At 55.6% G+C, this 26,247-nt stretch overlaps 1 protein-coding gene across 2 annotated transcripts in view; it reads left to right on the top strand.

Annotated features, from left to right (window-relative positions):
- The window catches only part of NECTIN1 (nectin cell adhesion molecule 1), a 67,020-nt gene that overhangs the window by 24,745 nt on the left and 16,028 nt on the right, over nt 1–26,247 (top strand). For both annotated transcript variants that reach the window (XM_003923594.4, XM_074400734.1), the window contains exons 2-4: nt 24,480–24,830; nt 25,371–25,673; nt 26,008–26,125. In XM_003923594.4, coding sequence (XP_003923643.1) covers nt 24,480–24,830; nt 25,371–25,673; nt 26,008–26,125 — 772 coding nt within the window. The remainder of the gene's footprint in view (nt 1–24,479; nt 24,831–25,370; nt 25,674–26,007; nt 26,126–26,247) is intronic.

Genomic DNA, 26,247 nt, shown 5'->3' with positions numbered 1-26,247 from the left:
TATTTATCTGTCCCTTTGGTACCAGCGTGACGGCCCTTCCTGACTGCCGGGCCTCTAGCATGTGGGACACAGAGTGGGGCCAGGCAGGAGGCGCTCGTGGTCAGATCCTCTGCCAGGAGCATTTCTCAAACCCATGTGGGTCCCAGACCCTTTCCACTGGAGCTGGGGAAGCTTTGAGGTGCCTTGGCCTCCTGGTCATGCCATGCGTAGTCACCTCTTAATTGTTGATCACCTCCCATGTGCAGGCCCTGGCAGGTGCTGGGCATCAGCTCTGAGCAAAGCATGTGCCATGCATGTCCTTATGGAGCTCACAGGCTGGTGGGGGGCCAGACACTGAATATGCTTTTTGAGTGTGGCAAAGACCTGAGCCTGGTGGGTACATATAGCAAGTGAGATTTCGCCCATTCTAGGGGACAGGGATGCCTCCCAGGGCAAGGGATGCTACTCAAGGCATGAAGAATGAATGGGCAGTGGAGAAAGAGAAAACAAGGGAAGGACCCCTGAGAAGGCCCTGCGTCAGCCAAAGGTGTGGGGACCACAGTGCCAAAAGCCACCATCTACTGAGCACTCCCGTGCCATGGCCAGCTCTCAGAGATTTGCTTATAGAGCTTTATTTAATCTTCCCTACAGTGTTTGAGGGAGTGATTATTCTCTCTCCACTTTTATAGATGAGGAAACAGGTACAGAAAGTTTAAAGTCACAGCTTGCAAGTGGCAGAACTGGGATTTGAACCCAGGAACCTGGAGTCAGAGGCTTCTCTGCTATATTACTAGGGAGAATGGGGATCTTTAGCAAATGCGCCTGGTGAGGTTGGACTCGATGGGGGCAAGTGGCAGGGCCAGGCCAGGCCCAACCAGAAGCAGAAGGAACAATCCTCTTTCCAGCAGCAGAGCTGGCCTGGCAGTACACAGATGGCCTCGGCCACAGCCCTGGACTGGCCTTGATGGCATCTGGCGGTGGCTGACCCACTCCCAGGCTCTATATCAAAAGGCCTGGGGAAATGGACTTGCTCTTCAGCAGAAGGGATCGAGATGAAACCGCAGGACGAATTTCCCAGCTGTCATGACCATACGCTATTAAAACAGGCAGCCGAGGGAGGTGGAGGCCCTGGTGGGAAAGGTTAATGGCTTGGCTTATCAGAGCTGCTGGAGAGGTGAGTGAGGTAGAGGGAGGTCCAGGATGACCCCTCCAGGGTCTGGAGATGAGATCGCGTCATACAGATCAAAAACACTGTCCCATAGGAAGAGGACACTGTCAGCTGTCCCCAGGCTGGTGCCACCCTCTTCCTGGGACCCTGTCTGCCCCAGCCCTGCCATCGGACTTCATTAAATTGCATTTTCCCAGAGCAGGGCAGGCCAGTGATAGAATGAGTCAACGCCAGCTTGCTACAACTGTCGCCCCTGGAGCCGGCGGGCATAGAGGGAGATAATTGGGAGTGGTTTGACAGCTTAATGTCTGGGGCTGGCTTCCTGGAGCAGTAGAGGGATAGGGATGGGTCGGGAGCCAGTGAGGAGGAGGCAGGTGGATTTGGGCTGCCCCTGTCTTCAGATTGACCCCCACCACCACCTTTCCCCTCCATTTCCCTAGCAGCAGCTTGTTGGGCAGGAAAATAAAGCACCGGGAAGGAAATGAGATCTGGAGAATAAATTAGGCTTTCTTTATTAATTTGTCAGAACTAATTAACATCTCCCCTAGGTTTGTCTCCTCTCCAGATTCCCCCCCGGAGCCAGGAGGAAGAGAAGAGTCTGGGAGAGGCCAGGTTTGGGCTTCAGAATCCCAGCCCCGGCCTCTCCCCTCAATACCAACCCCAGAACAGAGGACAGAAGAGGTGTCACTCAAAGCGGGGCCTGTGGTCCCGTTCTAGGGACTGCAGGCTCACAGGGCCCCCGCAGTCCATCTTGTCCACTTGCCTGGGGTTCTGAGCCCCAGACACCCCTGGCACTTTACCTCTCTGTGCTTAGGCCACTTCAGAGACGCAGAGTCAATGCCCACCTCATTCAGAGTCGGTGGGAGGATGGTCAGCAACAGGCACTGCTCAGAGGAAAAGTCAGCTCTTATTTATTTTGAGAGACAGAACTTCAGTAAAGCTCTGGAAGGTTCTCAGAGTTCCTTCATACTCATGAGGTCACTTTGGTTTGACCCCGGCAATAATCCCAAGAGTTATAAGAAGCAATAATTGGTGTTCCCATTTCACAGATGACAGCTGAGGCACAAAGCAGTTACATATCTTACGAGGCCACACAGCAAATGGCTGGCAGAGGCAGGATCAGCGCTTAGCTGAGCAAGCACCCTGCTCCCCAGCCTCCCCTCCTGAGCACATGCCCGCACCCCCACATCTGCCCCACTGCAGAGACCTGACTCACGGCTGGGAGTCTCACTTACTAACAGACGCCTCACTTCCTGGGTGTAAGTTCACGGTCCCAGCTCAGGAGCCTCCCTAAGCCACAGAAGCTCTGGTGCTTCTGTGGGCTATTCTTCGACTTGGGCAAGAGCCTGGATTTGCTTCACAAAGTTGGTGCCTTTTCTCATATACCCCCATCCCAGAAAGGGGCCCCAGCCCTGGTTTCAGAGAGTCACCAGCTCTGAGGAGCGCCTCTCAACAGGCACAAGAAGCCCTTGACAGCGCCACACCTTGCATACGCCTTGAAGGGTTGCAAAATCCAGTCTGTTTCATATCCCGCCACACTGTAATCACGTCCTAGAGCTTTTGTTTCTGATGAGCTACAGTCCCCAGGACCCTGGGAACGTGGGAGTGAACATTCCCACCCATCTTCCCACCACCAGGGCTGACAGCTTGTTGCCTTCCACACCTGCGGCCTCTTGGAGGGTAGCTGCAGAGCAGAGACCCCCAGACCGGCCAAGCCAGATGGAACCTGAAGGAAGGATCAATCGAGCAGCCTTCCTGTGTTTTAAATGAGGAAACTGAGGCCTGGAAAGAGAAAGCCACATAGTTCACTGGCTCTTGGCAGCATCAGGATTAGTACCTGGGTCTTCTGACTCCCAAGCCAGGCCCCTTTCACGAACTAGGTGTCTGCACTTGGCAAATGACATTGTAACTAAATGCATTTGTCCCATTAGGGACTCTCAGAGCCAAGAACGGGCAGCCTCCCGGGGAAGGTGGGGTGTATGCCAGTGGTGTCAGACCAAAGGTGTGTCCAGGGCTAGGTCCCATCACAGCCCCTCCCTGCCTCAGTGACCACAAGGGCACAGATTCTCCCCCAGAGATCTCCTGGCAAAACCCTCAGGCGGGCCCTCACCCCAGCAGGAGACGTGGTCCTGTTCCAGGGCCTCGAATCCTGAACACGGTTGTAGCTGCAGTCCCTCTTCTCCGGTAACAGTTCCGCCTTCAAAGTTTGTTTCATCTGATGGTCCCCGCAAACCTCAGGGACTGGGCTGGTGGTGGTTCCCACTTTAAGAGGGGGAATAGAGACCCGGAGAGGTTGTGATTTTTCGACAGAGCTGGGCCTGGAAAGCAGCCCGTCCTCTGCGGCCCTGGAGAGGAACGGTGAGCTGGTGGGCACACACAGTACTTGGAGTCAGGAGACCTGGGTTTGAATGCTGGCTCTGCCACTAACCGTGACTTTGGCAAGCCCAAATGCCACTCAGCGTCGGTGTCTTCAGCTGTCTCCTAACACCTGCCTTGGAAGGCTGTGCTGAGGACTTCATGAGCACTCCAGGGAATCCACCCGAGTGTCTTCCAAAAGGCCCTACCCCAGGCTCCGGCTGCTCTCCCTTGCATGTTTGTGGGTGACGAGGGAGCAGACAGAGATGGAATGGGGCCCTCCAGCCATCCTATGACTCCTGCCAGGCCCGGAGGCCCAGCCACGCCTGCCCGCCAGAGGTGCCAGAGTGCAGGGGCGGGGCGGGCCACTGGGACGGGGACCTCTGTTCTCCAGGACTCGGGGCTGGGCATCAACCGAGCTGGGTGTGGCCGGCCTGGGGAGAAGGACGCAGGGAGAGGGAGGAGCTGGGCTACTTGGCATCCGCTGGCCGGCCGTGGGAAAGCGTCCCAGAGTTCCCTTGAGGACAGTTGGAACTCTAGACTGCAGGAACTCAGGAAGGAGACGAGGAAAAGTCCCCTCGGCTCAGGTCGAAGCTCCAGCACTGGTCCTTGTTTTCCTGCCCCCTTGGGGCTCATCGCATGCCACAGTAAGAACACAGGCCTGTGCTGGCACCTACCAGGGGGCCAGCTGGCAGAGACACACGGCACTTCCCCTTATCTTCTGCAGAGAGGATGATCCCAGCTCTTTGCAGAGCTGTCCGGGGTCCCCACCTGAAAACCACAGGACTCCAGGACCAGATCGGGCAGCACGAGCCAGAGTGAGGATGCTGATTTGCAGGGAAACAATTGAGCTGTCTGACACCTGTTGTGAAGCTTTGAGGCTGCCCATTTTTCTGCAGGCTGGCACAGGACAACTTAGAGAATCCATACAAACGAGAGTAGCCGTGGCCTTTGGGGAGGACCTGGCTACTGGTCCTTTGGGGTGTTAGAAAGGGTCTTGCTCTGGCCCTGATGGTCGGTCTTAGCTGGCAGCCCTGTCCATGATCCCAGGGTACCCACGTACCAGTTTGCCACGTCCAGAGCAATTATTCTGTGTCAGGCACTTGGCTAACCATGTTCATACATGATTTGACTGAATCCTTATAGCCATTTCGTGGTAAAATATGAAGTCCATATTACAGATGAAGAAACTGAGGCTCACAGGGTTAAAGGCAACTTGCCAATGAGTGCGAGAGCCCAGCCCCAGGTCTGTCCACCATTCAAGCTCCCTCTCCACTCCCCACTGCTCTCTCCTTCCAGGGAATAACTACCTGATCCCCAGCCCTGGTACCTGACCCCATGGTCCCAAGCATACCACCTGAGAGTGTGCTTCCCTTGTAAGAGGAGTTGAGGGTGCATATCAGGAAGAATTTCTCCCCTACTGAAGGGCAGAGAACATCTTAGTAGTTTCCCAGGGAGAAATGGTAGCATCTCATATGATGAAGGCCTTGAAAGAAGGGGAAGAGATTATTTAATCACCCGGGTGGAATTGTTTGGAGTAAAATCTTTCCAGCGTCAGGGGGTAGTGTATGACAGTACCCTTCAGTTGGGAAAGGCTCAGGCCCCCATCTCTGGCGGGACATGACCTCCATTTGCTGTCACCTTGCCACAAGGGTCAGGCATGGGAATTACTTTTCCAAGAACTTTCTTGTCTAAGTCCACTTGGGAGCCTTTGCCAACTGGTGCCTGGGGCAGCATGTCAGGCAGGGCAGGACCTGGGCCTGGGAAGGTTGGTCCCCAGCTACCTGTCTGGGCAATAATTGGATCCACACTGAGAGCTCTGCCACTCTAAAACCCCAGTGTTTGCTCTTTCTTTTCCCCTTCCCTATCTTTGGTAAGGAGGTGGGAGAAGACTCAGGCTGGGCAGGTTACCGAGGGCTTCAGCCTCTGCAGCCACCCCTGGGGAAATAACTCTTCAGCAAATTTGTTGAGAACCCGTAATGCACACACAGTGACTAGGCACTGCCTGCCTACAGAGCTGGAATCTGGTCTGAAGAGAGGGTTCTAACTGAGGAGGCGGAAAAGCGAAAGGTGGTGTCAGTCTGAAGGAGCACAGAGCACCACAACCAGAAGACTCAGGTTCAGATTCTGGATCCACCACTCTTTAGCTACGCAAACTGGCAAAATTCTCAACCACTGGGCCTCAGTTTCCTCTTCTGTAAAATGGGACTATCAGTTCTTGCTTTCACTTCCAGAAGATGGAAGTGAAAATATGAGATCCTAAAAGGGAAGCGCTTCAGAGTGCCTGGTAGGTAGAAGCTATTCAGCCAATAGTGGGGGAGATAAAATAACTTGCTGCCAGAATTCTGGGAGGCAGGAAGCACAGATACTGTCCACCAGTATTTATTTTCAGGGTTGGGGGGAGTCTCTGAAGGAGGGGGGGTGCTGAGCCTTATAAAACTTGGGCACATAATCTGTCTAATCACTTTGAAGATGAAAAGTTGCGGTGAAATGGCAACTGTGCTGATGGGAACAGGGCTGGAGGAAAGATGCAGAGACAGAGCAGGGCCCAATGTGTAAAAATAAAATGTGTATTCTTTAATTGCTTGAGTTCACATCTCATAAAAGAAAAAATAATAAAGTGCAAGCCCTTGCCATTCCCTACCCCCGCTTTCTCCGCTGTGAGTCAAGAACCAGTTCCCACCAGTCTTTCTGGGGTTCAAAGCGTCTCCCCGCCCTAATCCTCACCACGACCTCCCCGCCCCCCTCATCTATTGTGGGTGAGAGGGCCTTTCCCTGAGCTGCACACTCCATGCCACTCCCAGGGCCAGCCTCTGCCCGCTGCAGTGGGCAGCACCCAGAGTGGGCAGGCCTGATGGGAGGTGGGGAGGGGGCTGGAGAGACAGGCGGCCCTCCCGCCTCCTCTGCCAGGCCTCCTGTTGATCTTAGCACATTGTGCGGGTGACATGGCGCAGCTATCTCACTGTTCTCAGGCCTCAGCCTGAGTGTCTCCTCCCTAGACACTGTGGCAAGATGCCTTCCAGCCTCGCCCCTATCTGCCCCTATCTGCCCCTATGCTGCCAGCAGTCCTGCTTCCCGGGGCCCGCCTGAGCCTGTAACTCAGGAGAGGCGGGGGCCTTGGGCCAAAGACCCGCAGAGTCAACCCTGGGCAATTGCCACTCCAGGGGAACCCACCCTTTCCTGGTTCCTGCCAGCCCTCGTCCCTGTGTCCTCAGAAATGGGACAGACCTCCTGCCCCTTCTCTCTTGCCTCCACCACCCAGCCCTGACTCACCTCCCTTACTTCCAACTCAAGCTGTGTCTCTGGGACATGCCAGGACAGGGCTCCTGGTTCTGGTCCTACAGGCTCCGTCTCTGCCCGCTCTCGGTGGGGGTGGGGCAGGTGGGGAGGATGTGCTTTGACCTGCTTCTTCAGCTTCCCTCCCTCCTCCAACCCCACCCCAGGGGGGCAGGCGGGTTGAACTCCAGAGCACCTCCTGACTGCACTGACAAGAGGCCTCTCAGCTCTGTGATGCTGAAGTCTAGCTGGGGGGTGGGGTGCTGCTCATCTTCACCTTACTCCAGGCAGCATGGGGCCCCAAGCCGCCCTCCAAAGACAGACTCTTACCTTTAGGCTGGGTGCAGTGGCTCACACCTGTACTCCTAACACTTTGGGAAGCTAAGGCAGGTGGTAATCACTTGAGGCCAGTTCAAGACCAGCCTAGGCAAGACCCCAACACTACCAAAAATTTTTAAAATGAAATACAGATATCTATCGACTGCCTCGGACACCTTCACCTGCCAGGGTGTAAGGCTGTCTGCCTTGTTGCCTCTTCCTCACCCCTTTCACACCAAGAATGTAGAAAGGTCAAGAGACTGGATTCTTTTTGGCTTTTCAATTAGTTTATTATATAACCTCATGTAAGACACCTCACTCTTCTGGGTCTCAATTTCAGCATCTACACACTGGGTAGCGCCTTCCTCTTGATTATTCCAGGATCCAGGACGTTCCTGGTAAAGGGGGCTGGAGGAGAGTGATGGCATCAGCACTTGCAAGTCAACCTGGGAAGCAAAGCGGGGCGCTCCCACTTCCCAACGGGGGCATGAATTGAATGCAGCCCCCACATATTTGGTCCATCAGCCTTTCTCTTACAGAGAATCTCGTTTTGGTAAATAAGCATGACCCTCGCCAGGGATTCTGGTCCTTCTTTGATCACTCAGCTTCCTAAGAAATCTTGATTAAAAGATTGTAGTGACATGAGAAGCCACCAGGCACCCACATCCCTGAGTATGTTCTCTGAGATTCCACTCTGGCTCGAAGTTTATCAAACAAACCTGGATGTGCCAGTGTCAGGCTGTGTGCCGGGAGGTCAGGGATGAGTGTCTGTCTTCATGGCACAGCCAACACTGTGTGCCAGGGAGAGCTTTTTGAGCAAGGAGCCAGGGAACCTGAGGACAGAGCTGGTGGCAGTGTGGGACCTGAGTGTTGAAGGGTGGGTAGGAGTTTTTCACTGGCAGCTGGGACTAGTGGGGAGGGTGGGGACCTGGAAGGGGTGGGAGACTATGGGCAGGGACAGATTGTGAAGGCCTGATAAGTAGTTTAGATTTACCCTAAGGCAGTGGAGATTGACTGAGGACTTGTGTAACAAGATCTGATTTGTATTTAAATCCACTTATTAGCAGTGTGGCTTGGACAGATCACTTCATGGGCCTGAGCCTCAGTTTCTCAGCGTACTAGGGAGACAGATTACCTAATGTAATACCCATTAGACAGCAGTGCACGGTAAAGGTATGATATTTTCAGTACCGTGATTCCAGATAAGTGACAGTAGGAGCCTCACCTTCCTGCGGAGCTGCAGGGAGCTGAAGGTCTGTATTCTAGACCTTCAGCAGAGTCAAGGGGCTATACTGATACAACTACGGTTGGGCCCTGGGAGGGGCAGGGCTGAGGGAGCAGCTGGAGACGAGTTTAGTGACATGCAGGGCAAGATGCCCAGGGGGCAGCGGGACACATGGGTCAGGCCCTCAGCACAGAGGTATAGATGTGGGCCTGCCCTGGAGTGGACCGTGGACCAAACCAGCATCCCTACCCACTTCTCTCCCCTATTTCTGCCTCCAGGGTTCCCCTCCCCAGAGTACAAAACTGGTGTGTCACCACCAAGTTCGAAGAGCAAATACATTTCCCACCCAACCTCCCCAGCCCACATCACCTCAGGCCAAGGCAGGTGGGTGTGAGCCAAGCAGGAAATAGACAGGAGGTCAGGAATTTCTGCAGTGAGAGGTAGTGACCTTCCGGGGAACCCAGGCCTCCCAACTGCCTGCCTGCTGCCGACTGTTCTTTATCATAACACCTGGCTGCCTCCTGGCTTGAGCTCTTTGCTGATCTGGTGACCCAGAGGCGGGGTCTTTGTAACCACAATGAGAGAAGCAAGCACAGTACATTTCTGTGGGCTTGTGTTTGGTTGATATCTCTTGCCCGGGTGCTCCTGCGCCATGGGCACACTACTGAGCGAGCCGAGCCATAGAGCCAAGCCACCCAGGCTCCAGCCACTCCTTGCCACCCCTCTTCTCCGGGTCTGACCTGCCAACTCCCACTCCCCGCGATTCCCACCAACTTCTTGGCAGCCTTGGAAGGCTTGCTCTTCTCTGCCCCTCCGTGAATGTGAATGGGGAGCCGAGAGCTGACCCATGCTCGGCCTGCTGTTTCCTCTCGCCCAAGACTGGTCCCAGCCTGAGTTCCCTGTCCCTTTGACTTTCCTATTTATACACAGAATTCACCCACCATATTTCAGTTTTCCAGTCGAATCATTACCCCAGTAATGAAATCTAATTAGCTAGTGGTAGGGGCCTTTCTGAGCGAGGAGTCATTAGCCAGGGTGAAAATGCACGGGGGAGAGAGAAAAAGAAAACCCACCCCTACCCAGCGTTAGAAGTGAAAGCAGGAGTCACCACTGCACCACAGAGGGCCCCTGTTAAAGCTGGGCCCCACTCGTTAAGTTAACTTGGCATGCTATCCCAGCAGCCTCTGCTGGGGCAGCCCAGCTCCACCGGGTGTGTAGAACCCCCTGCTTGTCTTGGGGGCTGAGCTGGGCCTCCCAGGACCCCAGCGCCCCAACTCAGGGAGGGGTGTGAGAGCCTCTGCTGACCCTTCTTGAGCACTTGCTGCCACTTCCTGGGCTTCAGGGTGGTCATGGCTCAGAATGGGCGGAGCTGAGTGAAAAAAACAAGGAAAAGAATAACAGCACCTTCCATTCCTGGGCCTTGGGAAAGGACAGAGCTTGGCAGTCACTCTCTTGGCCCGAGGCTGAGGGGAGCCCCCCCACCCGGGGTGGTTGTGAAGATTAAATGAGATTTTACATGTCAATGATGACATCACAGGTGCTTGATACCCACCGCTGTCATGCGCCCTCTAGTTTTCAGAAGTGCTCAGGATTCCTGTTTCACTTGGTCCTCACCACCGCACAGCCCCAGGAGGCAATGGGTACAGATGCCACCTGCAGGTTTCACAGGTAGAGGAGCTGAGGGGCAGATAGAGAGACCCTGAGAGTGGCAGGGTTTGGACTAGAAGTCAAGTCTCTGAGCTCTGGGATGAGGAGAGAAGGGGAACAGGGGAAGAATGGGGGCTTTTCATGTTTGGAGTCCTCAGTCATATCCTTGTGCTGGGTGGCCAGGGGTTGCTGGCCCCCGTAGTCCTGGGGGAAGCGGAGGAGTCAGCTCAGCCTCCCTGAGAGTGAAGGTGGAGAGGTGGAGGCGGGGTGACGGTGCCTGTCCTCTCTGCAAGGAGCTCTTAGCAGCGTCTTTGTCAGCCTCAGGTCCCCCTGCCAGCAGGCAGGGACCGCCCACCCAGGTCGGGTTGGGAGGGTGCAGGTACTCCTTCTCAGGAAGGGGAGAGAGGCCACGGAGCCATGAGGAAGGCCATGGAGACAGACTGCCCTGATCAGAATCAGCCTCACAGTCTGTGTGACCGTGGGCGGATGACTTGACCTCCCTGAGTTTTCCCATCTCTAAGTGGGGACAAAAATGGTACCTCGCTCCTGGAGTGTTATAAGGATGAAGTGAATTAAAGTATGTAGACATCCAGCCCCGGGCCTGGCACAGCTCAGCAGTGCACGTGTGTTAACTGTTCTTGCCATCCCTTGGGAGGGGCCTGGCGGGAAACCTGGTCCTTTTGTACTTTCTCTCCCAGGGAGGGAAGGAGGGGAACACTTGAGCCCCGGTTTCTGCTGCTGCTAAGGGGATGAGCCCAACCTTGGGGTGGCCAAAGGAGGCTGGCAACACTCTTCCCAGATGTGGCCATCATGAGGTCCACTCCCCCCACCCCCACTCCTGGGCTTTCAGGGGTCCCTATGTCAGGGCCAAGAGGCCACGGGAGTGGAAGGAGGGAAGGGAAGGGAAGCAGGTGGCCACCAAGGCTGGGCTGCGTCTGCAGCTGGGTGCGAGCCCCGGGCCTACGTGCTGGCTCCTCTGTGAGGCCGGATGCAGAGCAGGCCCTGGCACGCCAGCCCTACCCGGCGACTCCTGAAACCCCGACAAGTCTGAGCTGGAAGCAGGGCTGGGCAAGGCTCCTGATAGATTTGTGTTGGGCAGAGGGATGGCTGGGGAGGGGAAGGATGGGAAAGACCCCACTCTCGAAACTCTGACACCACTCTGGATGCTGGAAGGGAGCAGGTGGGGCTGGGGACATGTGGCCAGGCTCCGGGGTGCCACCTTCTGCCTCTCAGGCCCCTCACCCCACGTGCCCCTGCCTGGCGGGGCAGGAAGAAGACAGGCCGCAGCGGCGGAGGGATGTGCTCCCCTCAGCATTTTGCCAAGTGATGATTTCAGTGCTGCTGAGAAAGAGGGAGGAAGAGAGGGTGATAGCCGGGAGCTGGGAGCAGGGCAGGCCAGGCAGGATGGCTCCCAGAAGACTCCTGGGACTGGGAGGTCATTTTATACAGGAGCCCTCCCTCCACCCAAATGAGGTAGGTGTGCTCCAGCCCATTCACAGGTGAAAAGGCTGGGTTTCGGGAAAGTGATGAGACTCGTTCATAGGTCCTACTGCTGGTAAATTGCCAAGGCTGACATTAGCACCAGGACAAACGGAAGCATCTGCCCTCCCACCGCCCCTTTCAGCCTTCTGAGCACTGGGGAAAGGGACAGCCCAGGGACCTGGACATGCCCACAGGCCCTGCTGTGGCCAGACGAGAGCAAGGCAGAGAGTGGGCAGCACCGTGCCCCTTGGCAGACAGACCACCCATGCCTCCAGCTCAGCCAGCCTCCCCAAAACCCTAAGTCACGACTTTTTGAAGACCCCACTTTCCCTGCCCACCTCAAGATGGGGGACTCTCAGATGGAAAGAAAACTGTGAGCTGTAGCTGCCTGCCCTCCAGGGTGCCCCCGAGCTGGGGCTAGGTTTAGACCTGGAGCCCCAGAGGAGTTGAGCTCAGGGCTGCTGCTGCACTGAGGGCCATGCTTGGAGTTTGCTTTGTTCTGTGGTTAAACCAGGAAGAGGTTAACACTAGCACTGGGGTCAGGACCTGGGTTTGTGTTGTGGTCTAGGCTGGCGCTGATGTTGATACCTGGGTGGGGGCTGCTCTTGGGGTTTCGTGGGTGGTTGGGGAGAATGCTTTCGGTGGTTAACACTGGGGCAGGTACACTGAGTTGGAGTGTTCCAGCTCAGGCTGGTGTCCTCAGAGAGTGTGGATGAGTTTGGGAGGCCCAGCACTGGTTGAACAAAACGCCATTGCTTATGTGTGGAAGAGAACTGCTCATTTTCACTGGAGCCTTGGCCAGGGAGAGAATCAGGGTTGGGGTGGTAGCTGGACCCAAAAGCAGGTTGAAGGGAGGTGGCGAGAAAAGTGAGTGGCTTCTGCAGTGATGGAAGGGCCATTCAGAGAGTCCCTGGCCCTGTACCCCGGTTCCTCCACCTCTGTTGCATCTTGTGATGTAGAACCTCCCCACCCCAGACCCAATCCAGGTGTTACCCAGACATGAGCCTGAACATCTAGGCACAGGCTCGTCTCCCCTCCGGGGTTTGGGTTCCCTCATCAGCCAAGGGTTTTGCCTCCTCTTACCCTGGCAGTCCTGAGGCCCTGATCTGCCGGCGCCTGGGGGACCACCTTTCTGGCCCACCTCCAGCACCCTGGCTGGAGACCCTTTGGTGGGGGCTCCTGGGGCCACACTAGCTCAAGAAGTCGAGAGAAAACTCGACTTTAAGCCTTTGCCACTTCCATTTCCCGCCTCCTTTTCTTGTCTGGCCCCAGACCCTGGTCACTGAAGTGTGTCTGATAAAGACTAGTGTCCCCAGCTCTGAGGTCCCTGATCCAGGAGCAGAGCTCATAGGGTGGCAAGGAAGCAAAGAAGCGGTTTTTTTGTGTTTTTGTTTTTGTTTTTGTTTTTTTTAATGGATTCAGCCCTGAGCCAGGAGACATGGAAAGAGAGGCTGGTTTGCTAGGGTCTCAGTCCAGGTCGTGCCACCTGAGACACTGCAGGGTGAGGTTTCACCAAGGAAGGGCTGTGAGGAGAGGAGCTCCCACCCTCTCCTCCAGCATCACAGCTCCCTTTCTCGGCACCGCCTAAATCCAGGTACAGAAGACGCCCTGAGCGCCCCTTGCCAAGGCCTGCTGCAGTTCTCGTATCATCCGTACAGGGAAGGGGTCACCACAAGGCCCAGCCCCCCTGGGAATGGTATATCTAAGCCAGACCTTATGTGCCATTTGAGCACAGGATCACTCATTGGGTCCAGACCAGTGGGTTCTACCCAGAAATGAAATAGCAGGTTTGGTGCCTGTGCAAATTCTTCCTTCTTCTCAAGCTGATTCGGAAGCAGGTGGAGGGAAGAGATTGCTCTGGGACCCTGGTCACTGATCCCCACTCCCTGTCCAAGAGTTCAAGCTCACCACTGTGCTGTGGCTACAAAGTATTATCTCAGGGGTCACTGCAGTGGGATTGGTGAGGCCAAGGCCTTTTGAGGGGATGGGGTCGAGAGCTCTCCATCCCACTGTCGCTCTAGCGGCCCCCACCTGCTGCTCCGGCAGTGGGCACTGAGCTACTAGTCTTGCTGCCTGGTTGGAATGTGCAGGTCCAACCTCCTGAGCAGTCAGGTTGCCTTCTCCTCATTGCCCCTCCAGCAGCAAGACCCCACCCACGCCCTAAAGCCTGAACCAATAGTCCCTCGATTTGCAGCTCCCCTCCCTAGCAGATTGCCCCTGGGCAGACAGAATTCTACCTCCGAAGCCTTGACTAGGAGCAGGAGGTGCCTGAGGCATGGATGGAGGTGCTGGAAGTGCCAGATGCCAGCCCTGGGTGGGACGGGCTCAAGGGCTGATGCCATAGGGTCCGAATGCCACGGGGAAGGTGTGCGGGCACATGCGTGTGCTGCTGCTGAGGCTGCGAGGCGGGAACCACCTGCGAGTCTCTGCAATCAGGCCCTCCTGTGTTCAAAGAAAAGCCAGGAGAACCAGGCCCAGGGTAAGGAAAGCAAACGGCAAAACTTAATGACTTTAATATGAAAGAATTTGCCACTAATTAAGCACAAACACTCCACTAATGCACAGAACACATGTTGTGGATTTCACTTAAGCAGGAACCAAATGAGGTGAAAATCCTTCCAAAATGATAGCAGTTTACCAGCCGAAGGAAGACGCTGCCTGACCTTGTTTCGGCTCTTAGGAACCCAGCCCAGCCCCTACCTTGGCAGCCTCCCTCCCCTCCCTGCCTAAAGGTGCTCACAACACCCCACCATGTGACCCGTGTCCCTCCCCTTGCTGCCTTACCACCCTCTTGCATCCTCTGAGGACACACATGCCACTCCATAACCCACATTCTGACAGCCAGCTCCCCGGAGGGCCCTGTACTCTCCCCTAAACACAACTCGCCGCCCTTCCTCCTACAGAGCCCCGGCGCTCCAAATAGGAAGACCAACACCCCCGTTCCCAGCCACCTCTGGACCCTCTGTCCCTGGGCAAATAAGGCCAATTCCCTGCCAGAGTGCCCCCAACTATGTTTCCCACTCCTCTCCGCGCCAGCTTGCCACGGCCCGCCGTGCTCGTTCATCGTGAGCTCCACCATGCCTGCCTGAGCTTCACTCCCTTCCTCTGGCCCAGTGGTCTTAATAGGGCCTGATTTTACGTGCCATGGGAGGTGCAGCCATGTCTAGGGTGATTTTGTCATCACAAGTGGAGGTGGTGCTCTTGGGTAGTGGCCAGGGATCTTGCTAAATTTCTGCAACACAAAGGACAAGCCCCCCTCCAAAATGTTACTAGTGCAGAGGCCATTCATGCCCTGGGGGAGTAGCCTCATCAGGATCACAGGGTGGGCTTAGAGCCGGGATGGGAATCAGGGAACCAGTACACCTGATTTCTAGGTAGGTTCTTTCTCCTAGCAAATAATACCACCGCTTGTGTAGTTGTAGCTATAGGCCAAGCACTATGCCAAGAGCATAACTGAACTATCTCAAATCAGCCCTAGGAGATAGTAGTATTATTGGCCCCATTTTGAACATGGGGAAACTGAGGCATGGAGAGGTTAATGGACCTTTCTCAAAGTCAACCAGCTAAAAAGCAGCAGATACAAACCCAGGTCTATCTGAATTCAAAGTCAGCATCATAGATGACTTTCTACACCCGCCTGTGTTCCTTTTAATCTCTCCTCGGTCAGATCTTCTACACAATCATTATAGCTCTCACCCCATACCTATCAGAATGAGCGTTCCCTGCAGAAAGGTATTGTATACGTCCCCAACTGCCTTCCACTCACCCCACATGCATCCAAGCAGGCAGCTGCCCATAGCAGGACGGAGCATCAGGAGGGTTGGGCGCTGGGGTGGCCCCACAGGCCCCTCCTGGGATGAGGCAGATCGGGAGCCCTCTGCTTCCAAACAGGTGTTGAACATTAGCACAAAGCCTGCAGGGCTGAGACAATGCAGATGTCAATACTGAGCTTTTAAAAGATTCTCCAGGGAAGCCTGGGGAATTCTCCTCTGCTTTCTCGGCAGCCCCCCGCCTCTCCCACCCCCACACTAGCCTTCCAAAGAGGCTGCTGCCTACACTCCCCAAAATGTGTCATTAAAAATGCACACTTGCCGAGGGAAATCCAGGCTGCCGTGTCTGCTACGAGACAGTGTCGTTTGCTGCAGCTGGGGTGGAGAGGGTTGGCATCGGAGGCAGACAATGGGACCTGCCTGAATCTTGTGCCTTAGCCAGACATGAAAGGCTGGGATGGCAGAAGCCCCAGCAGTGGTGGGAGGGGTGATGAACTGGGGAGTGCAGATACAAGCAAGGCTAAGATCTCCAGACCAGGGCCTCAGGGATGCAGTTTGCTTGGGTGAGAAAAATATTTGTCACCTTATGGTCTGGCATGAGGATGAAAGAGGGGCTAGGGAACTGGGGCAGAGGAGAGACGAAAGGGACTGAGCAATGTCTCGGGGAAGCAAGCAGAAAATGTGGGGTTGGAGGTGGACAAGGGATCTGGCCAACCTTACCCCTGTTGGCACATGGCTTCCTGCTTTCAATGAAGGAGATTCGGACCCTGACCTGCTTTCCCTCCATGCAGGTATGAGGCCTCACTTTCCATTTCTGCCTCTTGGATAATGTGCAGTTTCCAGGAAGCTGTGGTCAGACCTGAGAAATGGCTAACCCTGGCTTAGGCCCCCAGCTACTCACAGCCTTTTCCACCTGCCACTTGGGCCCCCTGTGTTTCCCGGATGCCAGGCACTGGGTTGATTGAAGTCCTGGCCTTTTCCCTCAGTGGGAGAAATGCAGTGATGGGGCCACACCCAGATACTGGGGCCCTGGGGGGGCAGGAACACCCAACCCTGATGGTGGGAAGAGGAGGGCTCTGGGAAGCCTCCCCCTTGAAAGTCAAGTCTAAGGTGATTCAGGAAGGAATGAGAAGGACTTGCACAGGTAACGGGGGGAGTGGTGCGGTTTTAACAGAGGCAGCAACGTGAACTGACAGGATTGTTCAGTGTGGCAAGGAAGAGAGAGAAAGTTGGGAGAGGAGGTAGCTGGAGGTTGGGGATGCCCAAGATAGGGTCTAGAGCCCAGAAACACCCATCCTGAGCTCTGCAGGAAGCCATGGGAGGATCTGAAGTAGTAAGTGATTTGCATTTTACAGAGCTCCCTCTGGCAGCTGAGTGAAGGAGTCAGAGGGCGGAGCTAGAGCCTGGAGGCTAGACCTAGCCTGAAGCAGCAGTAGACTAGGTGAGCGATGATGTTGGCCTGGACCAGGGGCAGGGCTTGAGGAAATGGAGGGAGGCAAGAGATGGCAGGTGCTAAGGTCAAAGGAAAGGTCTAGTGCAAAGTCTCAGCCCAGGTGTCCTGAGAAAATAGGAGAGGGAGACTCTGCCGGAGGTGAGGTGGAGGGAGGTGTGCGCTAGTGGGAGGGGGCTTAGGAAGTTTGAATCGGGGCCAGAGGGGCTGGAGAACCAAGAATTCAAAGCTGTTCAGGAGCTAGCATCAGTGAGACTTGGTGATTACTTGGCTGTAGGAGAACCCCTGTGTGCTCTAGCTTTGCCATGCTGTGGCCTGGATTTTCCTGGTATTCCATGTAACCTGGGAGGTCTTCCTGGAAGAGCTGGGCAGCATACAGAGGCAGAACAGCCACTTGGTAGATAGGTGCCCAGAAGTTGATTCAAGGCAAAGGCAGAGTTGGGTCAGAGAGAGCTGGACAGGTCATGTCCAAAGTGCAGTCCCCCGGGGTAATCAGAGCCAACACTCCCATTTTACAGCAGAGGAACCCACCCTACCCAAGGCCATACAGAAAAACAGTGACCAAGTAGTGGAGACCAGAGCCCGCCTCTCCCAACATCCAGGTGAGCAGAGCGAAGGTGGCAGGTACAGGAGAGTGGACCAAGAGGTGACGCCTTAAAGGCTAGAGACAGGCAGGGCCAAGAGAGAGGCTCTGTGTTCCTGGGGTGCCGAAGTGGAGTCAGAGGCTGGAGGCTGGCTCAGGACCGGTCCCATGATGGGCCATGGGGATGGCGCAGCCAGCATGAAACAGGCCTGCAGGCAGAGTCCAGGTGTCCTCAGCCACCTGGTGGGAAAAAGCAAAACCCAGCTCCCTGACTCATCCCTGTCCCCCAGCCTGTCCTGCCAAAGGGAGGCAGGACTTGCCAGAGCACCCCTGTCACTGCCACCACCCTGGGGCTTCTGCACTGCTGGGAGTGCGGAGCAGGGCCAGCCTGGCCTGTCTGGAAGATCCTGGGCTCCTGCACTGGCTCCTTCTCGGGGCTTTTCCCAGGCTGCAGCACCCCCTCCTCTCCCACGCATTGTGCTCACCCGCCCAAGGCGCCGGGCACCAGCCCCACAGCCCATCATTAAACAGTTCCATGTGGGGAGTTGGGGAGTCATCAGGCAAAAGGAAAACATCGGCAGTTTCTGTGACCCCAAAGAAGGGGTGGAGGCACCCAACTTGGATGGTAGCAATTAGCCCCTGACTGTGGGCTCATGGGATGTTATCAGCACTGTTGGCGAGGCCAGTTGGGGGGGACTCCAAGGCCCCAGACCACCTTGGAGCCATCCCAGCAGACACTGGCCTCAGAAGGAAGCTCCCAGAACCTACCTCCCACCAGCCAAAATCTCTGCACTGCAGGAGGCAGGGGTCATAGAGACGCCGGGCTAACAGCAGGGCAGGGCCAGGCTGGACTCAACTCCAGACCATGCCCAGCCCCAGGGAAAGGTGGCTAGGGCACCAGAACAAGAACTGGGTCTGCTGAGTCTGCTTCTGCTTCCTTGCTGAGCCCTCCTCCCCGTCCTGAGTGTAGAGGGGAGTCCAGAGGCAGGAGGGGGCAGCCTGGGCCCCCGTGAAGCTCGGGACTAATGGGGAAACGAGACAGGAAAAGCTCAGTGAGAGCCCTGCCCTTGTGAGTTTTGCTGACAGAATGATTAGGGTCTAGGTGACACTGATTGGCAAAACTTGTGAAAGGAGGGGGCCCCAGATAGGTGTCGGTGGGGGGGTGTCCTGATCGCACGCTCCTCCGCACCGGCTTCCGTCCCAGATGGAGCTGGCCTTGGCTTCAGAAAGTATGGAGCCAGCCAGCCCTGGGAGTTGCTATTCGGGTAAGTGGCTGCACTGGGAGGAGGGGGCCTATACCCTTTAGGTCACTGTGCTGACCCAGCAGGGTTTCAGCTGGAGGCCCTGCCCCTCCCAGTGGTGAGTCAGTCCCACTTACCACTTAGCCAGTTTCTCACCGGACATCCTGTCCCCTTCTGCCTGTTCCAGGGGTGGGGGTGAGAGCATCCCTGGAAAGCCCTAGAAATGCATTCTGAAGGAAATCGATTTCACAGAGGCCCTATGGGGGAGCCCTGCACCCGCCTCACACACGTGCATATAGCCCCACTCTCTCTCTGTAATGTGCTGCCACTTTACTCCAGGCCACGTCGGTCACCTCTGCTCTATCACTTGAAGGCCGCCAAGCAGACTTTCAGGAAAGGGGGGCTGGGGTGGGCTGGCACAGCCAGGACAGAGGAAAATATGGTTCATGCCAGGAAGCCCTGAATTCCCCTTGCCTCACCTAGGTACCCACTTTCACCGACCCTGGAGCCCACTTTCAGACCACTTGGCTAGGAAGAGAGGGGTCTGGGTTTAAAAGGGCAGGAAGAGAAACTGCTGGAAGTGGGTATGGGGTGGGGAGCGGAGTGCGCCACACCCCACCGCGTGGGAACCTGTGGCACTGGCCTACGGATGAGCTCCACGGTAGGCAGGGCCTTGGGGAGCAGGTTTGTCCGCCACAACTGAGGAGCCTTTGTGTTTTGTTGCTGAGCTCAGGCGTTTGCAGGTCTGTGACGTTTCAGGGGACGGGCCTGAGGCCTGCCATGCTGGCTCAGCACTTCTGGGAAGCCAGGCAGCCTGAACTGCCCAACTGGAGCTCTAGTGGGGAAACTGAGGCACTTGAGCACAAGCCCCAGGGACGTGGTTCCCAGATCCTGAAGCTTATAGTGCGGTCAGGGAGAATATAGGCAGTGTTTGAGGTCAGGAAAAAAAAGGACTCATTCTTTTGATATCATGGGATGCCAGAGCCCCTCTGCTGAGAGCACAAGTTCTATGGATGCCTCTGCCCTTCACTCCCCACCTCTCTGGCTCTTACTGCACTTAACAGCCTCCTGCAGGTACCCCCACCCACACAGACAAATCTGGGCTCCGCAAAGCCCCTGTTTCTGACCCGTCACCTGACACCCAGTCAGGTGACCTGCAGGTGCAGTGGCCACACCAATATGTAGCTGATGTTTGTGCCATTTCTCACAAGGGTCAATGGAGGCACTGAGGTTGTATTCTAGGAGGGACACCACCCAGAAAGCGGCCCCAGGGAGTTAGACTGAGCCAGAGTCTGTTTTTGTGGCAGGGTGGGAAAGCACTGGGCTGGGTGCTGCCGCTCTGTGTCCCTGGGCACGTGATGTAATCCCTCCAGTCGTTATAAATGATGAATTGCATGGTCCATTAAGCTCCAATATGCTACTATTTTAGTGATCCCAGGTCCCACATTTGGGCCAGTCCCTGGTTCTCATGTAAAGGAAACCTGCATGGAAGGAGAGAGGATGTGTTCCGTGGACCAGCCCTGACTGCCTGGAGCAGGCGTCCCCACACTTTTTACACAGGGGGCCAGTTCACTGTCCCTCAGACCACTGGAGGGCCGCCACATACTGTGCTCCTCTCACTGACCACCAATGAAAGAGGTGCCCCTTCCTGATGTGCGACAGGGGGCCGGATAAATGGCCTCAGGGGGCCGCATGCAGCCCGAGGGCCGTAGTTTGGGGATGCCTGGCTTAGAGAATCAGAGAAAGTCAGCAGGGAACTAACTCCCCAAGCCCTGGACCCTGCCAGGGTCAGGCGTGACATGGTCAACTCAACGCAAGCCCAGGCCTGCTCCTTTCATCTCCTGCAGGGGCTTACAGTCAATTGGGAGACAGTAGACAGGCTAGATGCATCTGCCAGCAAGCAGAAAATAAAAGGGGTACAGGTCAATGTTATATGTTATTGGTGTTTGAATGGAGCTGTCAGCTTAATGGTAAGGGATGACAGTCACAAGGGTGTCCTGGAGGAGGGGCACCTAGTAGCACTCCCTACAGTGTCCAGTATGGAGTAGGTGCTCAGCAAATATTTGTTGAATGAAGTTCCAAGGAGGGAGGCCTGTTGCTTCGTAGATGAAAGATGATGGTGGTGATGATGTTGGAAGCTAACATCTGTTGAGCCTGTCATTTGTCCTAAGTGCTGCTTTCTGTTTCCCAGGGACTCTCTTAATCCTTATGGCAGTTTTATAGGGTGGGTATTAACTCTTATAATCCCCATTTTGGAGATGTGCAACCTGAGCTACGGAGAGGTTGAGTCACTTGCCCAAGGTTGCACAGCTCATCAATGGCAGAGATGGAATCCAGACCCAACTGCCTGGCTCTTAATAGCCCCAACATGCTGCCTGAAAGGGTGGTGATGGAACAGCCCTTCAGAAGGTGGGAGACGTCGGCTTAGTTTTCAGGTTGCCAGGGCTGCAGTGTTTGGAGAAGCCTGGACAGGCAAGGAGAGAGGCTGTGCAGTCTTGAAGCCCTGCTGCCTGTCCCTGGAGCAGGCTGCCTTGAATCAATCCTGGTCCCTTTTCCTGGCCCACCTGTTCCTGGATTCTTGCCCCCATCCAGCTCTTTCTCTTCTTTCCAGTGGTGATCCCTGCTCCTCTGTTCTAACCCTGCCTGTTAGAGTCACCTGAACTCTGCTCCCCTCTGAAAACTTCCCAATCCAAAGAACGAGGGTCATTCTCCCCAACCCTGAGTCCTTGGACCAAGGCAGGCAGCCACTAACAAGAGGCTGGGTTCCCAGTTCCTAAGTGTGGAGTGGGGAAGTGAGTTTTTAGGCCTTTCCAATCTTCCAGCACCTCCCAACTCCAGAACTCTGGGATCCAATCCCCACCCTCAATGAGCCCAAGCCCTTTACCCCAAGAGCTCCCTTATGCTCACCCCCGGGTCACCTCCCCTGGCCCTGCTAACAGTCAGCTGTGGCAAAGAGGCAAATGCTAAAGTGAGTCTGTACCTGCTCCTTAGAGACCCTCCCTGCCCTGCCCCACCCTGCCCATCACCAGGGCAAAAAGGGCCAGGGCTAGTGGCACCCACTTGGTGCCCAGTAAGAGAGAGACCAGAAACGTTCTTCACTTCCCCACCATGTGGTTGCTTCTGGGAGTGCCACAGTGGAGAGAAAAGAGTAATCTCCACCCCAACATAGACATGGGTCTGAGGAGGGCCGCCCCTGCCTGGTGAGGGATGGAGGATGTGAGGGGTCCTCTGGGGTGCCTGGGCACCTTGCAGTACCTTCCCCATCACATGCCTGGCCACTATCAGCCATCTCCCCTCCTGGCATTGACGTAGCTCTGAAGGTGAGGTCACCACTGAAGTCGCAGCCAATGAATGTCACTGGGGACTGTGCCCTGCTTGCCTCCACACCTTCGGGGGGATGAGAGAAGGCAGGATTGCCGGGGCTCAGAGGGCCATGTCCCCTTGCAGGTCCACCAAGCCTGGCACCAATCCCAGAATGGCTTCTGGAGCCCACACCTCCTCCCTGCACTCTCACCTGGGGCCCAAGCCCTCCCAACTGGCTTTTCCGGTTCCTGGCTTTGTGTGGCGCAAGTTTCCCAATTATGCCCACATTATCTCAGCCGCTGGGCAGCCTCCAGCAGGCTAGGGGAGGGGTGGGGAGCACCTAATTATCCTGCTGGAGAGGGCCTAGGGCTTAGCTGCTTGCCAGCTAGCCCATCAGCAGGAGTGCTAGGCTGTCTGGCCCACTGACCTCACTGTGGAACTGTTCTGGAGCGGGGCCACAGCTGCACCGGACTGCCACCAGACAGGGCCAGGAGGACCACTGGGACTGGGGAGGCCAGCCTGCTGCCTTACAGAGGAGGAAAATAGGGCTCAGAAAGGGGAAGTGACTGGCCACGGTCCCGGCAGAGGCAGGCTAGAGTCCAGCCCTCCCAACTCCCGGCTGGATGGCTGGATGCTTCTCTCGTCGTGTTCCCAGCCCCTGGGACCTCTGCCCGAGGGGCATCAGCTCCAAAGCCCCCCACAGGCTGGCAAATGGGACGGCTGGAGGGGAAAGGGTAGGATCGGCCTGATGGACCTTGAAGGGCTGTGTGGATATGAATTGGTGCAGAGAAGGGGAAACCCCAGAGAAACTTTCAGAACACTGCAGGTCCTGGCTTGGTGAAGCCACAGATAGACTTATCCAGCAAGCGTTTCTTGAGTGACTACTATATGCTGAGCATCAGGGATACTGTAGTGACCTAGAGACCTGGCCTGTGGCCTCTCAAGGGGAAGAAAGGGGAGCAACTTACTGTCCTGACCATGAGTTTTAGGTCCCTCAGAGGAGTCCATGCTGCTAAAATGTTCCTGTCAGGCCAAGGAGGTGAGTGAGCATAAGCCCCAAATTCCTACTCTGGGATCCCAGACTCCCTTGGGGAGTCATTTAGGCCCTCCCCCTGCCTTAAATCAGTACAGGGCTGGATGTTATTGATGCTATTGATGATGCTCAATCAAGTGGGTGAAATAAGGATACAAGGACATGAAGTATACAAATGACAGCAAGGACATGGCTTGTGGGGAGTTGGCCAGACTCAAGAGAGAGCTGGAGTGTACAGCCTAGTGGTGGGGACAGCTGCCTTACGTTGAGGGAGCTGAGCCAAGTTGAGGGGTAAGGAAGCTCAAAGGGCATTCTAAAGGGGATAACACAGCCCGTGCGGAGACTGGAGGGAATTTCTTTCTTCACTTATTCAGTACCACTAGTCACTCCCTCCTTCTTGCAAATGTCTGCTCTCTTGACTTCCATTGCAATTTGTGTAGTAACAGATATTTACTAGCATCTACTGTGTGCCAGATACTATGCTGGGCGCTGGGGATGTGGAGATGGGAAGGACAGACCCTGCCCTTGGGAAGGTTCATGGTCTGGTGGAGAAGTCAGATGTGTAAACCACCACCTTCCAAGGCAGGAAAGAGCCGAGCTAGAGGTGGCCTCAGGGGCCTGTCCACAGGTGGAGAAGGGGAAGGGCCATCTAGGTGGAGGGAGCTGCCAGGGTAAGAGTCTAGGAGTGTTGGGTGGATAGGCTCTGTGCTCCGTGGAGGCCAGGACTGAATTGCTCCTTGATATGACCCAAATGCTCACAGTAGATCCTGGAATATGTCACTCAACAAATTGTGGCTGAATAAATGGGAGGAAGAGGGAAGGAAACTGGAAATGTGGCATGTTCTGAGGATGGGCCCAGCCTGGTACAGTGTGAAAGTGTGGCTGATGGAGAGATGTGGACAAAAGGCAGGTGCAAGGAGGTCTTGCCAAGTGAAGGCATTTAGACTTGACTGTGAAGGCCATGGAGAGCCAGCGGAGGCCCAGCCCTATGCAGTGCCGACTTCTCTCCGCCTAGCTGAGTAAGAAGGGCCCAGCCAGTGCACCCCAGGATGGAGACTCAGCTGCAAGGGAGAAGACACCAGGGGTAGCCGTGATGACAGCTACTGCGGGCCTTCAAGCTCACCCAGAGCCGCCTGTCTCTGATGTACCTTCTCATCCATCACACCATTGGGTTCCTCCAGTAACCTCCTGAGGTAGAGAGGACTGCATTCTCTGCCCCATTTATCAGAGGAGGAAACCAAGGCTCAGGAAGGCAAAGCAGCCTGTGCATGGCTCCTAGGCTGGGCCTCTGCTTGAAAAAAGTATGTTTACTAACACAGAGCAATGTTTATAATCTATCACTAAGTGAAAAAGCAGCTTATGGGATAATATGTACAGCGTGATTCTGACTTGATATACACAGATATCAAGTAAAAGAAGATAGATCCTTCAAGATTATCCTGAGCGGCAGGATCATAGGATGTTGTCATCTTCTTCTCATGATTTTTCACTGTTGCCTAGAGTGTTTTTATAACAAGTAATTAATATTTTTACAATCAGAATAAAAATAATAGTGACTGCTATAAAAGATGAGACCAGAGCACAGGGAACTGTGTGGGCGGGGGGAGGCTGAGCCTGATATGACCATTTCCTGCCATCCTCCTGGCCAGGTGCCCACTCCCAGGTGGTCCAGGTGAACGACTCCATGTATGGCTTCATCGGCACAGATGTGGTTCTGCACTGCAGCTTTGCCAACCCTCTGCCCAGCGTAAAGATCACCCAGGTCACGTGGCAGAAGGCCACCAATGGCACCAAGCAGAACGTGGCCATCTACAACCCATCCATGGGCGTGTCTGTACTAGCTCCCTACCGAGAGCGTGTGGAATTCCTGAGACCCTCCTTCACCGATGGCACCATCCGCCTCTCCCGCCTGGAGCTGGAGGATGAGGGTGTCTACATCTGCGAGTTTGCCACCTTCCCTACGGGCAATCGGGAAAGCCAGCTCAATCTCACAGTGATGGGTAAGCTGCCCTAGGCCCCCACCCTGTTCATCCAGGCACCTGTGACCTCAGGGCATGGCCATCCTCAGCGTGCCTCAGTGACTCCAGACGTCCTCTTTGGGTGGACATGCTCCCATCGTGCCAGGCATGGGGCTTCCAGTCCCTTCTGTTGAGGCCACCCCACAATTCACTAGGGATTAGGGGCAGGAGCTGAGCTCTAGACAGTGGGGAAGGTCGCTCTTCAGGTCGGAGCCTACCACGAGGCACCGTGCAGGCAGCAGCATCGAACTGTCACGGTAAGGAAAGGAGCCGCCTGTGCTGCTTGCCTTAAACATGCTGGAACTCCAGGAGGCCTAAGCTCGATGAGGGGGATATGACTAGCAGGACATGAAGAACATCCTGCACAAGGTTCTGGGACAGGCTTTGGTGAGGCACAGCTGAGAGGCAGGGATGGCCAAGGGGACCTGAAGACAAGGCCTGATGGGCGCCACACCCTTTCGGCTGGTGTGTCTTGGACAAGTCAGTGGAGGTAGTCTCATCACTGTCTCTGCTTCCCCGCAGCCAAACCCACCAACTGGATAGAGGGTACTCAGGCAGTGCTTCGAGCCAAGAAGGGGCAGGATGACAAGGTCCTGGTGGCCACCTGCACCTCAGCCAATGGGAAGCCTCCCAGTGTGGTATCCTGGGAAACTCGGCTAAAGGGTGAGGCAGAGTACCAGGAGATCCGGAACCCCAATGGCACAGTGACGGTCATCAGCCGCTACCGCCTGGTGCCAAGCAGGGAAGCCCACCAACAGTCCTTGGCCTGCATCGTCAACTATCACATGGACCGCTTCAAGGAAAGCCTCACTCTCAACGTGCAGTGTGAGCAGGGCTGGGTGCCAGGGGCCTCCTGGGGTGGGCGCCACTGTCCTTCCTCCCTCCTCCCCTCCTTCCTCCTCCCTGTCTCTTTCCGCAGGTGCTTTTTTCTCCCCTCCGCTCTCCCCCATCTCCTCCCTTTGCTCATGTTCTCTCCTCCTTCCCATGTCCCTCCTGTTTCCGCTCTGGGGCTCTGTGGTCACCACCCTCCCTCCCACACTTCCCTCTCTCCTGGCTGTTTCCATGCCCCTGCTCCTTCCATCCCTTCCTGACTGAAGCGCCCTCACCCTCAGTCCCGTTCTCCTGGCCTCACCCTCTTCAAACATCCCTTGTCCCACAGATGAGCCCGAGGTAACCATCGAGGGGTTTGATGGCAACTGGTACCTGCAGCGGATGGACGTGAAGCTCACATGCAAAGCTGACGCTAACCCCCCGGCCACTGAATACCACTGGACCACGTAAGTGCTGCAGGGCTGGCCGGTCACCCTGGAAGACACCTGGCTGGACCACAGGTGATGGGAGCCACCCATCCCACCTCCAGGAACCTTAGGCAGGGAAGAAATTAGGGTGTGGGCTCAGT

This window comes from Saimiri boliviensis, chromosome 6, assembly GCF_048565385.1.
Source record: "Saimiri boliviensis isolate mSaiBol1 chromosome 6, mSaiBol1.pri, whole genome shotgun sequence".
Lineage (NCBI taxonomy): Eukaryota > Metazoa > Chordata > Mammalia > Primates > Cebidae > Saimiri > Saimiri boliviensis.
Note: the sequence above shows the minus strand (reverse complement) of the source record. Positions and strands in the feature narration are given on the sequence as shown.